Below are 21,502 nucleotides of genomic sequence, written 5' to 3'. Positions count from 1 at the left end.
TTGAGCCCAGAGACGCAGAGGTACTATAATTACCACTATGTATTAGGCAGTGGCAGCGCCAGAACACAGGTCTCCTGGCTGCCATAACTTAACCTGTCTCCCTCTGGGGTCCTGGATATTATCATGATTGATAAGGAAACTAACTACACAATGGGAAACTACTTCAAACATATTTATTATTTTTACAGACTCAAAATACACTAATAATCCTGCAATGCATGCTGGTGTCATGTGACACCAGGCCTGGAATCACACCTCTGTCCAGCAGGCACTTGTCTCAGGTGAGGCAGTTTTCTGAGGGGGCTCCCAGGAGCAGCATCTCAGGACGCCTGAGAGGGAGGGGGCTGCAAGGAACACCTCTGTGTGCACACGCCTGTGCTGTGCTGGAGATGAGCTGTCACCTTGAGGTGGCGTCAGACCTTGACTCTGGCTTGGGAGCCCCAAGGTTAAGGGAAGGTTAAGACATGATCAAGGTGCCCATGAGATTGTGACAGGGACATGCTGGGTTTCTGTGGCTTGACTGCTTGGATGAACATCTCATTTTTCAATCACACAGTTGCAGTGCAGAAAGGCATCAGGAGGCTTGGTCTGGTATTAGGAACTGAAGAAGCAGCCCAATCCCTGACCAGAACGGTAGCATCAAATGCCTCGTGGTTTCCAGGTGGCTGTGGTAGTGACTCAGGAGTCCTTTAGCGTGTTCTCGTGAACACCAGGTTATGTGGATGGCACCTTATACTTTTCAAAGCTCTTCAATCTGTCCGCTCATTCTCTTCTAGGCATTGTAGCTTACACCCCTTCCTCTCACCGACGCTGGTTTAGACCTGTCAAGTTCTTGAGCTGACACGGGAATGGAAATAAAGAGAATAGTGAGGGCTTACCTTGCCTCTAGACTCTAATAGAAAAGACCTAGCTTTTCTTTTTCTTTTTTTCTTTTTTGCATAGAGACAGGGTTTTGCTATGTTGCCCAGACTGTCCTCAAACTCCTGGGCTCAAGCGATCTTCCCAAATCGCTGAGATGATATGCATGAGCCACTGCACCTGGCCAAGATCCAGGTTTGCAAGGTGGCAGGTGTGGCTATGATACAGAGACTTGATATACCAGGGTCCCAGGAGTCAGTGATATCTCCTGATGACAGGAAAAAATAAAGAAGTGGGGTTTTTGGAATCAAGACACTAGGGCTGAACCATTGTCAGCCTTATTATTAGATTATTGTTTCCAGGTTAGGGCTACAAAATGATGTGAAGTCAGTAACACATGTATCACAGAGCCAGAGTGGGAGAGAGGAGGGGCAGGGATGTGCTGGGCAGTACTCACCGTCACTGCTGCACCCATGAGTCCTTGCACCAGTGCCTCTCCTGTGGACTTTACCTAGAAGGAGTCAGTGTCAGGTTCCCTTAGGCCACCAACACAAAGTTAAACTTGAGACAGGCAGGACAAATCAGGAGGCCTGTGAGCCCCAAAAGGTGAAGACAAGGGGGCCACGTTACTAGAAGGAGAGCTTTGGACAACACAATCACAAATGAGCAAAGTGTGGCTCTTAGGGAAGGGCTGGCCTGAGGAAGAACCAGCCAGGCCCTTGGGAAGGCCCTCAGGACTGTCAGCTGAGGCCAAAAGGGAGCAAGACCAGCTGTGACCTGAGGAGAATAGGTATGCCTTCTAAAGAGGGTTCCCCAATGGCTAGTCCCCACCTACCTGCTTGGCAGTGTGGCCCATGTTCATTGCATCATTAACCCGGTTTTCCAGGAAGCGCCAAGTGTCCTCAAAGTCTGGAGAGGAGTCCTGCATCATCACCAGCTCTGTCGTGTTGTAGATGGCAGCCAGCATGGCTCGGCGGGTGTACCAGTTCAACTGCAAAGAAACCCACACTACCGCTGTGGGCTGGTGCAAGTCTGAGGCAGTTCCTACCCAAGGCCATGGGAACTCCTGGGTTCCCTCTTGACTACTTCTTGACTGTCACAGATACATCTGGGCCTCTGGACAACACTACCATCTCAAACTTGACCGAGCATCAGAATTACCTACTTGATTAAAAATGCAAGCTCCTGGGCCCAACCTCTTAAGAGTAGAGTCAATGGATCTAAATAAAGTGCCAGGAATCAGGAAACTTAATAAGTATCCCAGATGATTTGGCTACATCCAATCCATTTTGGAACTGCTAGTAGAAAGCCTACATCTTAAGACATCTGAGTCCCAGAAGACGCTGTAATCAGCCAGCTATGACCAAACCTTGGTGTGTTCATCAATAAAGTGAGGGCTGAGACAGGCTCATGGACAGATTACAATACCTGGGCAAAGCTGAGAGTTCAAGTCTCTCAGCAACTTCTGATTGTTCTAGCAAACTACTCTTCAGAGGACCAGCTCAGCTGCTTGGTGTTTTATTCCTTTAATTTCTTTGTTTTCTAATTTCATTTTCCTACCGTCTCTGTTGGCGTTATATTCCCACATGGAGGAAGTTTATTAAAACACTTTGTTATAACTATGGTGGGAGTATTTCTGTGCCTCCTCATCCAGGATTCCACAAAGTATCACCACATTTTCTTTTATGAAGGTGTATTTTTAAAAATTTCCTACCAGAAATATGATAGCATTAACAAGTCGGATTCTTTCCTGGTGCTGTTTAAAGAGCCTTATTGATCACTTAGCAAAGCAGGCCAAGATGGGCTGGGGAAGGGAATTTCTTTTTAAAGCAAGGGGTGCCTCCATGGCATTTCTTTTTTTCAAAAGAGGAATTTTGCTGCAGAATCTACATCTTAGGAGAGAGGGAAATGATAATAAAATGGCAGCCCAATTAGCTTTCGCCAATGCTAAAGGCTCTCTGACACCTGGTGTCACCACAAGCTGGAAGAAATAATAACTGGTTCGTGGCTAGAATGCTGGTCCCTGAATGAAGATGACCTAGATCCCACTTTGGCTTCTTGACGGACCTTCCTCATATCTTAGATGGGAGTGACACTGCAGCCCCCCTGCAGGGGCTTATGATCAAAGCAATTTCACAAGCTTCTTGAAGAAATGCTTAACACAAGTCTTTCCCAGCCTCCTGTGGGCCTGCAGAAAGCACTCACATCAGTGGACTGGTCCCCAGCGTAATGCCACATGTCATCCACCATGCTGGTGAGCAGGCTCAGGCTGGACGGGATGTTGTGAGGGAGCATGAGGATGCTGAGGGCCTGGAGAGAGAATGGCAGAGGAGTAAGCTCTGCTCACAGGTAATGGTGCATAGTTGACCAGCATCGACCTCTCCAAGAGGTGTATGAGGGGGCCTGCCAAGCTCTGGTTCTCTGAGACCAGCATCTTCACCCACTGGTGTGAGTTGTGGGCAGCTAGCAATGCTGACTACAGCTGAGGAGAGCCAGGGGCATAGCCCTGTCTTATGCAAGCCCAAGCACATTCTCCATCCCTAGCATTTGGAACTGGGAATGCAGAGGGCCAGAGGGTCTAGACTGGTCTAAGCAAGGATGGGCAAAGATACCCCAGTCTGTCACACAAAGGAAGAAGCACAGATAGGAGTCCGTTCACACACATCAGCTCCTACTGACAAACAGAACAAGGTCCTTCCACTTTACCAATGCTACATCCACTGGGGAGGTGGTCAGAGAGGTCCTGGATTGGCTGTAAGGTTTTCTCTTAGTGAAGTAGCCCAGAAGAAAACACTATGCTGAATCAGGAAGGCAGCTGAGGGCCTCATACGTGCACTTCCACTGCTTTAACTGCAAGGTGGAATGAGTCACACTCGGCCTGGGGTTAGGCACCACCATAAGTGTCTATCAACTGAATGACTGAAACTACGTGCTCAGTAGTCTTCCAGCTGAGCAAAGGACACAAGATGTCTGAGTCCCTCTCACTTTGGGTGTACTTTCACTCTGTACTTTCTTCACTCAGAGAATGGCCTATACTGTGACATGCTTTAAAAAAGAGGAAAAAGGAAGCTTCAAAAAAGGTGAAAAAACCCCTTGCAACGAATATGCCAGTCCCCAAGCATCACACTGACAATTGACAAATCCCAGTGCTCGAGATCTAAAATGCCACAGGGCTGTTATTCAAGTGAAGACAGCCAATAAAATCTTCTGACTCTTCCAACCTCCTGCATGGATTCCTCCTCCCTGCAGACCTGGTGGCACACTCAGGCCACTAGGAGAACCCCACCCAGGATGGGATCCAGTACCCGGACCACTCACATTTCCAAGAACTGAGACACAGATGGCTCAGTCACTCTCTTTGGTATGCCCAAGTTTGAAACCCAGCTCTACCAAGTGTACTAAGTATTGTCGGGTTTATAGAGATTGAGAAGCTAAGTTCTGAACAGTGTACAAAGTCATCTGAGTGAAAGGTGCTGAGAATGATAACTATTAGGATTATTGTTGCTCTGGGGCCTGGATATGGACTCGGTACCCGGGGCCAGTGCTCAATGTATGGGATCAGCATTCTCAGTCTGGTTTCCACTGCATCCCTCAGGAACTGGTCTGTCTTCCTCTTCCTGGAAGAGGGAAAAGAAAACAGTGTGTCTCTGAGTGAAAGGCAGGGGCTCAGTGCTCCACGGTTTACTCAGCCCTAGGGAGGAGGGTCCCACCAGCTCCTGACGCTGGCCTGACTAAAGCTGTCAGAGACAGGCTGCCAGGTTTCAGTCCCATCACAGCAGCAGGGCTGCCCAATGCTGCTCTCTTTGGGTTCTGCTTGGATTGGCCTCCTGGGCATAGCTGGTAGGGCCCAAGTTCCCTGATCCTTAGCTGCCACCCTGAGTAGTAACGCCATGGGACTTACTCCGCCTGGCCCAACTGTACCAGCTTCTGCTCCTCTTCCAGCACACGTGTGAGCCGGGTATTGCACTGGGTCACAAAATGCAGTATTAGCTCACTGCCATCCTTCCCGAACATGCTGGCTGATGCACTGGAGAGACCCAGAGACTACGAAAGGGGAGACAGAAAACAGAAAAGCGGTGCCCAAGTGTAGGGTACATTTGTTGCCTGTTCATCACTAGAGCCTCTTCCTAGTGACAGCAGCTTGATTTCTTCACTCTGGGTCCATGTGAGTTTGGTGAAACTGACCACCACCGGTCCCTCCACCCCGCAAAGCCCCTTGGTGTGTGTGCAAGAGTGGGATCTAGGCTTGAATAACAAGTTCACAGAGACTAGCTCAGGGATGAACAGTCTTCTTTCTTTTTTAGAAACTAGCTCAGGGATCAACAGGTCTTCTTTCTTTTTTAGAAACTAAGCCTGCAGCTGCTTTCTCCAACTTTGCACCTAACACATCTAAGGCCAGTCCTTCCATCTGTTGTCCAGATCCCACAATTCTTGCCTTCAAGGAACCTCATCCTCTTGATTTTGACTATTTTCTCTTGTAAATTCACCCTCACTCTTGTTTCTTACCTTTTTCTTTTTACTTTTTTTTTGAGACAGTGTCTTGCTCTGTCACTCAAGCAGTGGCATGACTGCAGCCTTGACCTCCTGGGCTCAAGCAATCGTCCCATCTTAGCCTGGGACCACAGGCATGCGCCACCACATCTGGCTAATTTTTAAATGTTTTTGTAGAGATGGGGTCTCGCCATATTGCCCAGGTTGGCCTCAAACTCCTAGTGTCAAGCAATCCTCCCGCCTCAGCCTCCCCAAGTGCTGGGATTACACATATGAGCCTGGTCCACTCTTGTTTCTGTACTCTTCCCATTTGTGTTCAATCATGTGCAAACTTCCATCTGTTTCTCCTGCTTGGTGCACCCTAGTTCTACCCCTCGCAGCCAAACGCCTCGCCACTTCCTCGCCTTCTATGCACACCTCGATCCACTCCAGTTGATTTCTGATCCAATTCTCCACCCAAACGATTGTTGCTCCAGTAACCAATGTCTAGCTGCTTAATCCACACTCTCCTGCTTTGCCTCCAACATCAGGATGCTCTGACTTAGACTTTGACGGCCCATCCTATTCTACTCTCCCCTTAAATGTCCGCGTTCCTTGAGAGTCTGGACTCCCCTCTCATATGACATTATATTCTTGCCCTGGACAATCTCACTGACATCCATAATTATTTTATATATATATTATATATATATATATAATCAGCGTGCATATATATACTGTATATATACTGTAATGCCCAAATGTGTATCTCTAGTCCAGCTGTTTCCTCCAGTTCCTGACCTGTATGCTTGATGCCTCCACTGGTTGACTCAAAAACTCCTCATACTCAACAAGGATCAAGACTGTACCCTTCCCCAAAGCTGGTCCTCTTCCAATGGACTTCACCTTAGAAACCACCACCATTGGGTACCCACACATGCAAATTTGCAACTCTGGTGCCATCCTGTCACTCTCTCCCATGTCCAAGCTATTCCTGAACTTACCCACTGCCATTACTCTAAGCCAGACCACCTCATCTCTCCTGTATGTCTGGCAGCAGCCCCCAATGAGTCTCTCTCTGCCTCCAATCCACTTTTCATCTGGCAGCCAAAATGAGCATTTTGAAATGCCAAATTTAATCCAATATCTTCAATTGTTCTTAGAAGAAAAGCTTGACTCCTCATCATGACCTTTAGGACCTTGCCTGATTTGACCTCGACTGACCTTTCCAGCCTTGCTCATCTCAAATCTCTCTTCCTGCACTCTCTGCATGGTGGTTCTCTGTGGTTCTTGTAACGTACCATCCTTCTTTTTCTTTCCACCTTGCCTGTGCAATTTCTGTATCTGGACTTGTCCATCTCCTACCCACAAAGTCAGCTAAAGCCTATTCATTCTTCAATTCTCAGCTCAAAAGCCTTTCCTGACCACCCTGTTACCCACCTCATATATGGTTTCAGACAAGGTCTCACTCTGTTGCCCAGGCTGGAGTGCAATGGCATCATTATGGCTCACTGCAGCGTTGACCTACCAGGCTCAAGAGATCCTCCCACCCCAGCCTCCCAGGTAGCTGGGACCACAGGCAAGCACCACCATGCCTGGCTAATTTTTGTATTTTTTGTAGAGATGGGGTCTCTCCCTAGGTTGCCCAGGCTGGTCCCAAACTGCTGGGCTCAAGCAATCCCTCTGCCGTGGCCTCCCAAAGTGCTGGGATTATAGGCATGTGCGACTGTGCCCAGCCCTCCAACCCTTTAATAGGACAAATTAAACTATTTGTCATAGTTTAACAGGCAACATGTTTTCTTTTTTTACTGATGCACTTAAAAATGGTGCTTCTTACAACCAATGGCATCTTAGAGTCAATGAAATATGGTAGTTTTGATCACAGACAATTCTTGCCAATAGGTTGCCTTTAGAACACAACTCTCAAGAACTAATTGCATTGTTCATTACTTTTATATCTATAAAATAAAGCCATTTCCACCCTATTGAGGGAAAAAAACCAGTCAATCTCGCAGCTGTGATCTGATCTAATGATCGGGTCCCTCCATTATACAGCCCAACAGCACCTTTCCTTGATAGCACTTACCACATCTTCTAAGTAAACATTTGTATATATTTTATTAATGTTGCTAGACTGGAAGCTCAACAAGGGCAGGAAGCAGGTCCATCTTGACCACCTTGACCTGTCTCTTGGACTAGCACAGTGCCTAGGGCACATTATTTGCTCAATAAACATTTAAAGAATGAATCATATAAAGGGTTTTAATTGGAAAGATCTAGGCATAAATGTTGATAGTATGATCTTTGGTGTGATTATAGGTGTTTTCTACATTCTTTTTTATATTTGTTTGTATTGTTCAGTTTTCACAATGAGCCTACAGTGGAGTCAGAGCACCCGCATTTCACTAATGAGACTTCTGTTACCAAATGTGCACTTGGGAGTGAGAGAAGACAAGGAAATAACAGTTAAATTTCAGTAAAGCAGCAACCTTGCCCATTGTCCATGGGTAGATGCCCTGCAGCAAGCCTGGGATGGAAGATGCAACTCTGTCATCCCCTCAGTCTCTTGGAGGATGGTATCTTGCTATGCTGGAGGATTCTCTACAACATGGCCTGAACATGAGCCTACTGCCTAATCTAAAGCAGCAGTCTGTACTAATGCAGGAAATGCTATTAGAGTTTCTGGGAAAATAAGATGTGTTGGTCTCCAAAGTGGTGCCTTCTTGGGGGTTTTCAAACACCATATGTCATTAATTCTAAGATGCAGATATATTTTTCATTTTAAAAAATCAGTGTGAATCACAGAAGTGCTCTGTCATAGTTCGAAGGGCAGTATGTTTTCTTTTTTACTGATGCATTTAAAAATGGTGCTTCTTACAACCAATGGCATCTTAGAGTCAATGAAACATGGTAGTTTTGATCACAGACAATTCTTGCCTAATAGATTGCCTTTAGAACACAACTCCCAAGAACCAACTCCATGGTATGTTCTTTATAACTACAAAATAAAGCCAGTTCCACCCTATTGGGGGAAAAAAACCAGTCAATCTTGCAGCTGTGAGGGGCTCTGAGCTAGACTGGAAGAAGGCATGAGGCCCTCCGCTCTGCCTGGTGTGACTCCATCCTGGCTTATCTTGGTCAGGTGGCCCCACCCTCACCTATACACACCTGGGCTCCTTCTGCAATCGCCTCTGCTGTCCACCCGTGGGCGGGCACAAACTCCAGGGCTGCCGTCAGGATGCGGTCCTGCAGCTGCTCCTCACTTTCATAGTCCTCCTCCTCCTTGCCGCCCTGGTCTGTATACCTGAGACAAGAGGACACAGCCCAGCATACTTCATCTCCTGGCATGTACAATGGGCATGACCAGAAACTAGGGGCTCTGGATCTCCTCTAAGCACATGCTGGGAAGACATTTACTCTTGTGTCACTATCAATGTGGTTTTCTTGTTTGTTTTTTGTTTTTGAGACAGAGTCTCCCTCTGTCACCCAGGCTGGAGTGCAGTGGCGTGATCTCAGCTCACTACAACCTCCACCTCCCGGGTTCAAGCGAGTCTCCTGCCTCAGCCTCGTGAGTAGATGAGACTACAAGCGTGTGCCACCATGCCCGGCTAATTTTTGTATTTTTAGTAGAGACAGGGTTTCACCATGTTGGCCAGGCTGGTCTCGAACTCCTGACCTCAAGTGAGCCGCCTGTCTCGGCCTCCCAAAGCGCTGGGATTATAGGCGCAAGCCACCGCGCCCAGCCAGTATCAACGTTTTAATGCCAACAGAGTAAAAACTAGATCATCCTTCCCCTCCCCATAGGCACGGAGAGGAATCCAGCAAATGAGGCCATGTGGTATGAAGGCATTGCTGCACCCTGGAGTTCCCTGTCTTCAGCCCTTAGCACACTGTGCTCAGAGGGTTTCTTCATCTAAACTTACACCAGACTACCTCCCTGAGGGCAGGAGTAATGCTATATTACTCACAGGGCCTGGCATGATAGTAGGGCCTCAAAAAATATTTCTTGAATTGAAATGAAAAGTACTTTAGTTAGGAAATCAGAAAAATGAAAAGGAACACGCTAATTTCAGATATAGAGAAACTTTTCAATGGCAGGATTAGGAAAAAAAAAACACTAATGGAAATGTAAATTAGTATTACCTTTCTGGAGGGCAACTGGCCCACATAAGTAACAAATCTTTAAATGTACATATCCTTTGACTCAGTGCTCCCACTTCTAAGGAGAGATTCACACACTTTATCATATTATTTCTTATACTAGTGAAGGAAATCTAAATATCCATCAATAAAAGACAGGTTAAATAAATTTCGGCACAGCTATTTGCTGGAATGTTATACAACTATTAAGCTATGAAAAGACATTACAAATGTACTGTTGAGTGAAAAAACAGGTTCTAGAACAGCATGTAGAGTTTATACACATTATATCTATTCTATACAAAAATTTACATATGAAATAAGCTTAGAGAAACATCTAAAAGGATATTCACAAAAATGTTAGCAGGGTTATCTCTGTAATTTTGGATAAAACTGCTTTATTTTTGTGAACTTCTCTATACTGTTTAGGTGTTTTAGAACAAACAGGCACCAATTTTATAAAAACAATAGGTTCTTTCCTAAGACAGCCTTGTGGCTGGGTGCAGTGGCTCACACCTGTAATCCCAACACTTTGGGAGGTCTAGGCGGAGGACAGCTTGAAATCTAGGAGTTTGAGACCAGTCTGGGCAATGTAGCGAGAAGCCATCACTACAAAAAATAAAAAATTCTAAAAAATAAAGATGGCCTTGGAAATGAAGGAAGGTACAAAAGGGGATGGAGAGGAGAGAGGAAGTGAAGGAGGAACAGGCTTCATATAATGAAGCATATGAAGTGGCCAGAAATAGGTGGATTGGTGCCTACCTGGGGGGTGAATGAGAAGACTCTGGATCAGGTTTTTCTGCCCCCTGTGTCTCAGAATGCTGCTGAGAAAATGAGTTGGGAGGCTGCTGCTTCTGCTCATCTGAAGACCTTAGCCCCACAGCTGAAGCATGGAAGGCACGCGGCACCAGGGCTTGTCGGCAACGGGCCACTGAAACAGAAACTGGTCAGTCAGGGACATTCAACAGAGAAGACCCTTTCAGACCCAGAGTGGTAACACAGATAAGGAAGAGGAAAAGCAGGCCAGAGACTCCTGTAGAACCACTTATCCAAGTGTTGGGTCCCACACAAAAATATTGGGTAAACTGGGAACTTTGGGACATGAAGTGGTAGCAAAAGTGGTAGCAAAAGTGGTAAGCCAGGAAAAAAGATCTACCTAGCATCTTGACCTGTTTCTACCACTTGTTACCTGGGTGGTAACTAGCAAACAATTTCACCCCAATGTGCAGATTTTTAAATCTGCAAATTTAGAGTAATAATCTCTACTTGCTCAATGAGAGCACTGTGTGGCCCAAACAAAAAGTGAAAGTGGCTTGCAAATGTTACAGATTTATATATATTATGGCAAGAGCTCTGGAATAGTAATTTAATGTCTCAGCCCTACTCCCCCAGTGTTTATATGGTATCTTTGGACAAGTCACTAATCTCTATCTGCTTTCTCATCTGCAATATCTGCAACATCTCCATTTACTTTAAGAAAGATGAGAAGTATGTTTCCTAAGCATAAACTCATAGTACTTTTTTATTTCCTAACATTTTTTATTCTAAAAATTTTCTTTTTTTTTTTTTTTTTGGTCAGAGTCTCCCTCTGTCGGCCAAGCTGGAGTGCAGTGAGATTATCTCGGCTCACAGCAACCTCTGCCTCCCAGGCTCAAGTGATTCTCGTGCCTCAGTCTCCCGAGTAGCTGGGATCACAGGCACCCGCCACCACTCTCAGGCTCACTTTTGTATTTTTAGTAGAGACGGGGTTTCGCCATATTGGCCAGGCTGGTCTCAAACTCCTGACCTCAAGTGATCGCCCGTCTTGGCCTCCCAAAGTGCTAGGATTACAGGCGTGAGCCATCATGCCCAGCCTATTATAAAAATTTTCAAACACGCAAATTGAAAGAATTATGGAATGAACACCTGTATATCTGCCACTAGGTTCAACACATCTGTCATGTTCTTCATTCATCCATCTTGATTTTCAGTGTATTTGTTGCAGATATCAGTATTATTCACCTCTAAACATTTTAGCATGAAAGACTTCTACGTTCACTGTTTTGTTATTCAGATGCCTTTACACACAATGAAATGCATAAATCTTAAGTGTACCATTCTATGAGTTTTGACAAATGTATACACTTGCACAACCTAAACCCAATCTAAACAGAGAACATTACTGTCACCCCAGAAAGTTCCCTTATGCCTTTTCAGTCATTCCCCATTCATACTGTTCTGAATTTTTCACTCTAGGTTAGTTTTTGCTTGTCTTAGTTTTGCCTGTCCTAAGATTTCATCTACATGTACATGTTTCAGTAAAGCTTCTTTCACTTAGGACTATATATGTGTGTGTATATATATATTTATTTATTTTAAGTTTAAATAGAGACAGAGTCTTGCTATGTTGCCCAAGATGGTCTTGAACTCCTTGGCTCAAGCAACCCTCCCACCTCAGCCTCCCAAAGTGCTGGGATTACAGGTGTGAGCCACCACACCTGGACCACTTAGTATATTTTTGAGATTGATCCATATTTTTATGCCTATCAGTAGATCTGGCAAAGATTCTCTCCTTGATCAGGCTCTAACCAGGCTCCTCTGAGCCCTCTTCTTATCTAGGCCTCAACCTTGGCCTATAAAGACTTGAACACACACTAACATAAGCATCACTCAGGGCCACATCCCTTAAGATAACCCTACCCCCCTTTAAAGTGCCTGCCTGAGAAAACTCAAGGCTGTGAAAAAAAATTTTACTGTTTGTTCAGGCTAACACTTAAGAAGGATAGGGCTTGTCTCCCTGTGGGAAAACAGAATCCTAACTTTGTTAACTGCCAGCTAGCAGACCAACCTTATTTATAATTATTCACTATCCTGACTCTACTGAGTCCCCACCTGCCTTCCTCCCTCCTCCCTCATTTTTTCTTTGAAACACCCAGTGACTTCTGCATGCACTAAACTCAAGGTTGGGCTCCGTTCATGCTAGACTCTTTTCCCTACTGCAATAGTTATTACTGATTAAAAATGGTCCTTATCACTTTAGTGTCCAGCTTTCTCTTTGACTGATTTTTAGTTTTTATTGCAGAATAGTATTCCATAAAAAAATACTATTCTGTTGCTAGACAACTGGACTGTTTCTGTGTTTGGCTACTATGAATAAAATTGCTATGAATATACTTGTACTAACTTTTTTGTAGACACATACCTTCATTTCTCTTGGTGGATTTGCGGGGTCATAGACATTACTTTTACTACACATCTTTAGTTTGGAATTTTGTATAAATACAACAAAAGGGGACTAGGTGGTGGCTCATACCTGTAATCCCAACACTTTGGGAGGCTGAGGCAGGCGGATAACTTGAGGTCAGGAGTTTTGGACTAGCCTGGCCAACATGGTGAAACCCCGTCTACTAAAAATAAAAAATTAGCTGGGCATGGTGGCACAACCCCAGCTACTAGGAAGGCTGAGGCAGGAGAATCACTTGAACCCAGGAGGTAGAGGCTGCAGTGAGCCGAGATTGTGCCACTGCACTCCAGCCTGGGTGACAGAGTGAGACTCTGACTCAACAACAAAATTAAGCCAAGTAGGGTGGCACGCACTTGTAGTCCCAGCTCCTTGGGAGGCTGAGGAGCCAGACCCTGTCTCAGAAAAAAAAAAAAAAAAGAAAAGAAAAGAAAAAAAGAAACAATAGTATGTGTAAAAATATCAATATTTTAATACATGTACTGAAAGATACGGCACAAATATCCACAAAACTTTGAAAAGGAAGGAGCAGATGCAAAGTATGACTGTAGTACCACTGAGGGTCATGAGAAGATTTTAGGTGAAATACAGGTGAACGTTTCATCAGTTATGTATGTATGCTAAAGTGTTAATGCATACGTTCTAATTAAGGAAGGCGATATTAGTTTTCCATTTATGACAATGATATAAAGTTTCCTCTTTAAGAACTCCTATTTAAAAATAAAAATACTGAGTACATAGTGGCAAAAGTGGTAAGAGAGTATCACAGAATTTGTGAAGTGGTGAGGAAACGGCTGGCTTTCGGGAAACAATGGACTAGGCTGTCTGTGGCCGTGTCCACCTGTCCTTCCAGTGGACTTGGCAATGGACTTGAGAATGGGTCTGCGACTGCCAGTTCTGTAACCAACAGGCTCAGGCTGCGTGACCTTCGTACCCCCAGCCCTCTCTGAGGCTCTGCCAACTCCATGAAATGGGGGTGACAGGCCCTGCCCCGCTGCATCTGCCCCTCACAGGCGGCGGAGCAGGGCCGAAGCTAGCCAGGTGGCTCGCCCGAGCCCGCGCCGATGCCCTTCACCTCACCTTGCTCGTGGGCCGCCCCAACGGCCTCTTCCCCCCACCGTCGAACCCAGCTGAAGCCGGCCTCGCGCCCCCTCCGCCCTCCCCGCCTCTCCCCGGCTTGGCAGCCCCCTCACCGGGCAGGCATCGCAGCTGCAGGAGCCTCCAGCCCGCCCGGCCAAGCGCACGAGACACCGCCGCCGCCGCCGCCATCTTGGAAGCGGGCACGTCGCCGACGGCGACGCTACCGGTAGCTACGGGACCACGGCCCTAAGGAGGGCGGAAGTAGTCGCTCCGTGGAGCCTCCTCCTCTCGCGAGAGGCGCGAGGCGTGGAGTCGACTGCTGGAGAGAAGCCGGGAGCGAACCTAGGCTGCAGGTGAGAGTGGTGGGGGCCAGCTGAGCGCCAGAGCTCCCTCAACTGTCCCCTCCCGGCCCACCCTCGTTCCCACATCCTCTCATTTTCTCTTCCCACCCCGTTCCTCGATGGGAACGCAGCCACGGCCGCCCCGCTGAAAGCCCCGGCTGGTTTATTCCTGAGAAGTCGGTGTGAGGGGCCAGGGCCGGCCCTAACCGCCCCGGGGTCCTGACTGGGAATTTCTGCCGTTCCCCGGCTGCCTCGTCCCTTGCGCAGCCGGCCCTACTCTGAGGCCCCGGGGACACCACGCTGAGGAGAAACGGCTCCGAGCTCTGGGATCGGGGAGACCTGGTTCTGAGACCCGGTCCTACCAGTAGCCAATCGTTGTGACCTTGGGCCTCAGTCCCCGTGACGTTTTGGTCCCTGGGGGTTCCTGGCAGCAAAGCACGAAAGCCTTGGAGTCGGGGGGTACCTGAGCTCACGATTGTAATTTCGAACCTGCAACTTGTCCGAACCCCCAGCGTGTTGAGTTGATATAATTAAGTATCCAGATCGGAAGGATGCTTGTTACTAGAACAGACAGCTAGGCCTTTGTCCAGAAGGATTGATTGAGTGGGTCTGGGTGTGGTCCAGGAATCTCATTTTAACCACTCCCTCGGGTGATTTGTAGGATCTGCAAGTTCGGGAAAGGCTGGTGCCCTTCATTCTGACATTACTGAGTGCCAAGCTCTGGATGGCTCAAGGAGGTCACGGTCTAGCCACTAACAGAGCACTTCACGGGGGTGTCAGCAGAGAAGGCTTAGTAGGAAGAAGTAAATGGTTTTTGAGCTAAGAGTGACGACAAGAGCATGTGATTCTGTCGATTTTGTGTTTGCAGTCAGACCCCATCATTGTATCTGTTAAAGTTGTGCTTTGCACACCCCTTGTCAAATCTAGTCTTTTCAGAATATCCGGCTCCCCCCTGCACGGGTGCGGGGAAGACCTCCTAAGCCAAAACTTACCCCAAAGGTTAAAATTTTAGATCCATATTTCAGGTTTTAGGTAAAACACTCCTCTCCATAAGGATTTGTTTCTGAGTTCTATCCATCCATCTTTGAATGAGCCTTTCCTGTGGAAACTAACATTTGGGTATCCTTTCTGAAACCCTAATTCCTGACACACGCCAAATGCCTGGAGACATTCCTGTTTCATTGTTGATTCTCACTTTTTAAAAAAAATTCTGGGCCAGGCTCATGCCTGTAATCCCAGCACTTTGGGAGGCTGCGGCGTGTGGATCACTTGAGCTCAGGAGTTCGAGACCAGCCTGGGCAACATGGCAAAACCGCATCTCTACAAAGAATACAAAAATTAGCTGGGTGTGGTGGTGGGTGCCTGTAATCCCAGCTATTTGGGAGGCTGAGGCAGGAGAATCGCTTGAACCCCGGAGTCGGAGGTTGCAGTGAGCCAAGATTGTGCCACTGCACTCCAACCTGGGCAACAGAGCAAGACTCTGCCAAAAAAAAAAAAAAAAAAAAAAACCTCTAAGGTCTTAGTCTAAGTGTCTAGACAGAGCGTTCTCTTGAGGGCAGGGAACAAATGTCTTCTTGTCTGTCTCCCGTGTAGGGACAGGCACATAGTAGGTTTCTTAGGTCTCATTTGCAGGTTGTAATTGTGCCTTCCTACCATTCTGCTAAAGCTGGCAGGGAAACTGAGGCCCAGAGAGGGGCAATGGCTGACTTGGATTGCACAGCAGGCTGGTTAGGCCCACTTGGTACTGGTCACCCAGAGGCCAGGCAGTCACATGTATGTGCACAAGAGCTTCAGTTAGTTAATTTTATTGTTTTAATTTAATTTTTTTTTATTTTGAGATGGAGTCTCACTCTGTCTCCCTGGCTGGAGTGCAGTGGCAAGATCTTGGTCCACTACAACGTCCGCCTCCTGAGTTCAAGCAATTCTGCCTATCTCAGTCTACCAAGTAGCTGGGATTACAGGTGCACGCCACCATGCCCAGCTAATCTTTGTATTTTTAGTAGAGACGGGTTTTCTCCATGTTGGCCAGGCTGGTCTTGAACTCCTGACCTCAGGCGATCTAGTTGCTTCAGCCTCCCAAAGTGTGGGATTACAGGTGTGAGTCACTGCACCCAGCCCAGTTAGTTAATTTTAATTAGGATTTTCCTTTCTGATAACTGTCAGTATTCTTGGAACTCTTTTATGCACCCGAGTTAAAGAATTTTTTGAACTGAAGCCCAAACTTCAGTGTTATTTTTTGCTTTTGTCCCCTTTCACCAGAAGAGAGACCAAATGCCTCAAGATTTGATGCTTACTGGGCACCTAAAAAACAGTCTGTTCTCAGACATCCACTTTTACTGCCTGCCAGTAACATTTTAGAAGGGCCATGCACATGTGTATGCCTCAGTCAGAGTTGGAGAGGTACCTAACAAGCTCAGTGACGTGACAATGATGCTACCTCTTATTATGAAACTGGGTCCTGACTCACAGCTTCTAAGCATGTTGTCTTAGATACTGGACACTTTTTCCTTACGGGTTTTTTTTGTTTTAAAAGACAAATTCACAACAGCAACATAAAATTCTGATGATGAAAAGTATCACACTTTGGCTTTAGATATTTAAAAGAATATTATCTCCTATTTTATTTGAAAAATGCTGACTGAAAGTAGTGGCTATGCCTGTTTTTTGAGGGTTGATGTTTAATGAATGTAGTTCATAAGCTCCTCTTGCCATAAGATTAGTTTTGGGAGATACGGAACGCAAAGCATTTTACATTCTTCTAATTTACTGACACAGTCCCACTGGAGTACTGTCCAAAGATCATAAAGCGCAGCTCTTACACTAATTCTAACAATGAAAAAGCAGGTTCCCATCACTCCCTGGGGTGTCCTCCTATCAGGCATGGCTAAGGAGAAGCAGGGTTTTATAGGACTGTTTGAAGCAAAGGCAGGTAAACTAGCCACAGAGAAGTGGAAGCCCAGAGTTCTAGAACATTACTTTACAGAGCTCTGTGTGCCAGAGCCTGCCGAGTGCCTTGCTTATTTTTATCTTCTCATTTGCTTCTTACAGCAGCCTCGCAAAATATGAGGTTTTTATCCCTACTTTACTGATGAGAAAACAAATTCAAAGAGTCTAGTAACTTATCCATGGTCATGTGCCCATAAGATCCAGTGGTAAATAGAACCCTAGGTCATCTGCACTCAAAACCTGTGCCCTATAAAAGCCTCCGTAAATGTTGCTGAAAAGGTCTAGACATTTGGCTTGTTTTCTCTAGCTAATAAGTAAGCTTTTGCCCTTCGTTTCCTTTATGAGGGTTTTTCTGTAAGTACAGTGCAAAGTTGTAGTAGTCTAGTAGGTGGGGTCTTTTTCATCCCTTTCTATTGTCCCAAGGAAGAACCTATTCCAACATCATTCTAGAAACAGGTCATTTTTTTTTTCTTATAACTTAATGCCCAGCAATCCATACTCCCATCTTGCCTGGCTGGTTCTTAAATGGGAGATTGATCCCATATTGCACACCTTGAAGTTTGCAAGGGTTCTTCCTCGACATCATGTGCCAGTTAAAAGTTTCAGTTCTTGATTGTGTGCTGTTTAGGGATTTAAAAACCAAAATTGGCCAGGCACGGTGGCTCATGTCTGTAATCCCAGCACTTTGGGAGGCCGAGGTGGGCAGATCACTTGAGGTCAGGAGTTTGAGAATAGCCTGGCCAACAACTCTGTTGCTACTAAAAATACAAAAATTAGCCAGGTGTGGTGGCGTCCACCTGTAATTCCAGCTACTTGGGAGGCTGAGGCATGAGAATTGCTTGAACGCTGAAGGCGGAGGTTGCACTGAGTTGAGATTGTGCCACTGCATTCCAGCCTGGGTGACGGAGTGAGACTCTGTCTCAAAAAACAGAACAAACAAACAAAAACACCACAGAATTAGCTGGATGCCGTGGCTCACACCTGTAATCTCATCACTTTGGGAGGCTGAGGCGGGTGGATCACCTGAGGCTGGGAGTTCAAGACCAGCCTGACCAACATGGAGAAACCCCGTCTACTAAAAAAATACAAAAGTAGATGGGCATGGTGGTGCACGCCTGTAATCCCAGCTACTCAGGAGACTGAGGTGTGAGAATCGCTTGAACCCGGGAGGCAGAGGTTGTGGTGAGCCAAGATTACACTCCAGCCTGGACAACAAGAGTGAAACTCCGTCCTCCCCACCGCCCCCGCAAAAAAAAAACAAAACCAGAATTATTTTCTTTTTAATTATTTTTTTTTCTTTTTTTTTTTCCATTTTTACTTGCCCTCTGTCATTAAGGAAAACAGAGTTAAATGACTAAAGAATCCTACTTGTCTGATAACACTTAGCATCCTTTTAGGGGCGCTTGCAGTTGGATCATATGGAAGGAGCTAGATAAAAGGCATGATGAGGGGAAAATGCAAAGAGTTTTCATAGAATAAGGAGGGATCACTTTGGAATGGTGGGAGATACAGGTAGAGCCAGATTATGGAGGCCGTGGATCCAGAAGGCTAATTGACATCAGTCTAGCAAATAAAACCTTTAGTAACTCCTTTAGGAAAAGAGTGACAAATCAAAGTGCTATAGTATTTAATGCTTGAGTGTTAAATATTTAACATCCTGAGTATGTTTTGTAGGCAAAGAGGAGAGTTACTTGAAGTGAACTTTGGTTTTTTTGAGACAGGGTCTGGAATGTAGTGGCACAATCTTGGCTCACTGCAGCCTCAACCTCCTGGGCTCAAGCAGTCCTACCACCTCAGGCCCTCTCCTCCACCCCAGTAGCTGGGACTACATAAGATTACTACATAAGACTACCATAGATTCTGTCACCACGCCCAGCTAATTTTTGTATTTTTAGTAGAGATGGGGTTTCACCACGTCGCCCAGGCTGGTCTTGAACTCCTGGACTCAAGGGATCCACCTGCCTCGCCTTCCCAAGGTGCTGGGATAATAGGCATGAGCCACCACGCCCAGCTATAATTTTTTATTTTTTATTTTTATTTATTTATTTATTTATTTATTGATCATTCTTGGGTGTTTCTCGCAGAGGGGGATTGGGCAGGATCATAGGACAATAGTGGAGGGAATGTCAGCAGATAAACAAGTGAACAAAGGTCTCTGGTTTTCCTAGGCAGAGGACCCTGCGGCCTTCCGCAGTGTTTGTGTCCCTGGGTACTTAAGATTAGGGAGTGGTGATGACTCTTAAGGCATGCTGCCTTCAAGCATCTGTTTAACAAAGCACATCTTGCACCGCCCTTAATCCATTTAACCCTGAGTGGACACAGCACATGTTTCAGAGAGCACAGGGTTGGGGGTAAGGTTACAGATCAATAGGATCCCAAGGCAGAAGAATTTTTCTTAGTACAGAACAAAATGAAAAGTCTCCCATGTCTACTTCTCTCCACACAGACACGGCAACCATCCGATTTCTCAATCTTTTCCCCACCTTTCCCGCCTTTCTATTCCACAAAACCGCCATTGTCATCATGGCCCGTTCTCAATGAGCTGTTGGGTACACCTCCCAGATGGGGTCGTGGCCGGGCACAGGGGCTCCTCACTTCCCAGTAGGGGCGGCCGGGCAGAAGCGCCCCTCACCTCCCGGATGGGGCGGCTGGCCGGGCGGGAGGCTGAACCCCCCACCTCCCTCCCGGACGGGGCGGCTGGCCGGGCAGAGGGGCTCCTCACTTCCCAGTAGGGGCGGCCGGGCAGAGGCGCCCCTCACCTCCCGGACAGGGCGGCTGGCCGGGCGGGGGGCTGATCCCCCCACCTCCCTGCCGGACGGGGCGGCTGGCTGGGTGGGGGGCTGACCCCCCCACCTCCCTGCCGGACGGGGCGGCTGGCTGGGCGGGGGGCTGACCCCCCCACCTCCCTCCCAGACGGGGCGGCTGGCCGGGCAGAGGGGCTCCTCACTTCCCAGTAGGGGCGGCCGGGCAGAGGCGCCCCTCACCTCCCGGATGGGGCGGCTGGCCGGGCAGGGGGCTGACCCCCCCACCTCCCTCCCGGACGGGGCGGCTGGCCGGGCAGAGGGGCTCCTCACTTCCCAGTAGAGGTGGCCGGGCAGAGGCGCCCCTCACCTCCCAGACAGGGCGGCTGGCCGGGCGGGGGGCTGGATCCCCCCACCTCCCTCCCGGATGGGGCGGCTGGCCGGGCGGGGGGCTGACCCCCCCACCTCCCTCCCGGACGGGGCGGCTGGCCTGGCGGGGGCTGACCCCCCACCTCCCTCCTGGACGGGGTGGCTGCTGGGCGGAGATTCTCCTCACTTCCCAGACGGGGTGGCTTCCGGACGGAGGGGCTCCTCACTTCTCAGACGGGGCGGCAGCTGGGCGGAGGGGCTCCTCGCTTCTCAGACTGGGCAGTTGCCAGGCATAGGGTCTCCTTACTTCTCAGACGGGGCGGCCGGGCAGAGACGCTCCTCACCTCCCAGATGGGGTCACGGCCGGGCAGAGGCGCTCCTCACATCCCAGACGGGGCGGCAGGGCAGAGGCGCTCCCCACATCCCAGACGATGGGCGGCCGGGCAGAGACGCTCCTCACTTCCTAGATAGGATGGCGGCAGGGAAGAGGCGCTCCTCACTTCCTAGATGGGATGGCGGCCGGGCAGAGACACTCCTCACTTTCCAGACTGGGCAGCCAGGCAGAGGGGCTCCTCACATCCCAGACGATGGGCGGCCAGGCAGAGACGCTCCTCACTTCCCAGACGGGCTGGTGGCCGGGCAGAGGCTGCAATCTCGGCTCTTTGGGAGGCCAAGGCAGGCGGCTGGGAGGTGGTTGTAGCGAGCCGAGATCACGCCACTGCACTCCAGCCTGGGCACCATTGAGCACTGAGTGAACGAGACTCCGTCTGCAATCCCGGCACCTCGGGAGGCCGAGACTGGTGGATCACTCGCGGTTAGGAGCTGGAGACCAGCCCGGCCAACACAGCGAAACCCCGTCTCCACCAAAAAAATACGAAAACCAGTCAGGCGTGGCGGCGCGTGCCTGCAATCGCAGGCACTCGGCAGGCTGAGGCAGGAGAATCAGGCAGGGAGGTTGCAGTGAGCTGAGATGGCAGCAGTACAGTCCAGCTTTGGCTCGCCATCAGAGGGAGACCGTGGAAAGAGAGGGAGAGGGAGACCGTGGGGAGACGGAGAGGGAGAGGGAGAGGGAGACTAATTTTTTATTTTTTATTTATTTATTTATTTATTTTGAGACGGAGTCTCGCTCTGTCACCAGGCTGGAGTGCAGCGGCACGATCTTGGCTCACTGCAACCTCCATCTCCCAGGTTCAAGCGATTCTCCTTCCTCAGCCTCGTGAGTAGCTGGGATTACAGGCATGCACCACCACGCCCAGCTAATTTTTGTATTTTTAGTAGAGATGGGGTTTCACCATGTTGGCCAGGCTGGTCTCAAACTCCTGGGCTCAGGCAATTCG

The 21,502-nt window shown here is 48.0% G+C and overlaps 2 protein-coding genes across 9 annotated transcripts in view; one reads left to right on the top strand and one right to left on the bottom strand.

The window, feature by feature from the left end:
* Positions 1-156: 156 nt before the first annotated feature.
* Positions 157-14,115, bottom strand: COQ9 (coenzyme Q9). Of its 4 annotated transcripts, none has more exons than XR_010152354.1 (9): positions 13,882-13,997; positions 10,231-10,399; positions 8,497-8,632; positions 4,760-4,902; positions 4,391-4,475; positions 3,064-3,168; positions 1,694-1,849; positions 1,316-1,448; positions 157-837 (listed from the first exon to the last, which is right to left on the bottom strand). XR_010152354.1 is itself a non-coding variant. In XM_001146454.6 (9 exons), the coding sequence occupies exons 1-9, from the start codon at positions 13,955-13,957 to the stop codon at positions 802-804; spliced, it is 960 nt and encodes a 319-aa protein (XP_001146454.1). In that variant the 5' UTR covers positions 13,958-14,115; the 3' UTR covers positions 157-801. The 4 variants fall into 4 exon arrangements, 2 of the variants coding, with proteins under 2 accessions (XP_001146454.1, XP_009429142.1); XM_001146454.6 differs by having other exon boundaries at positions 1,316-1,369; positions 13,882-14,115; XR_010152355.1 differs by lacking the exon at positions 3,064-3,168.
* The window catches only part of CIAPIN1 (cytokine induced apoptosis inhibitor 1), a 21,393-nt gene continuing 13,922 nt past the window's right edge, over positions 14,032-21,502 (top strand). For 4 of the 5 annotated variants that reach the window (XM_054667984.2, XM_009430833.4, XM_016928472.4 and 1 more), the window contains exon 1: positions 14,032-14,121. The gene's annotated coding sequence lies outside the window, so the exon portion shown is untranslated. 5 annotated transcript variants of the gene reach the window in all.

Source organism: Pan troglodytes, chromosome 18, assembly GCF_028858775.2.
Source record: "Pan troglodytes isolate AG18354 chromosome 18, NHGRI_mPanTro3-v2.0_pri, whole genome shotgun sequence".
Classification (NCBI taxonomy): domain Eukaryota; kingdom Metazoa; phylum Chordata; class Mammalia; order Primates; family Hominidae; genus Pan; species Pan troglodytes.
This window is presented reverse-complemented; position numbering and strand designations above follow the sequence as displayed.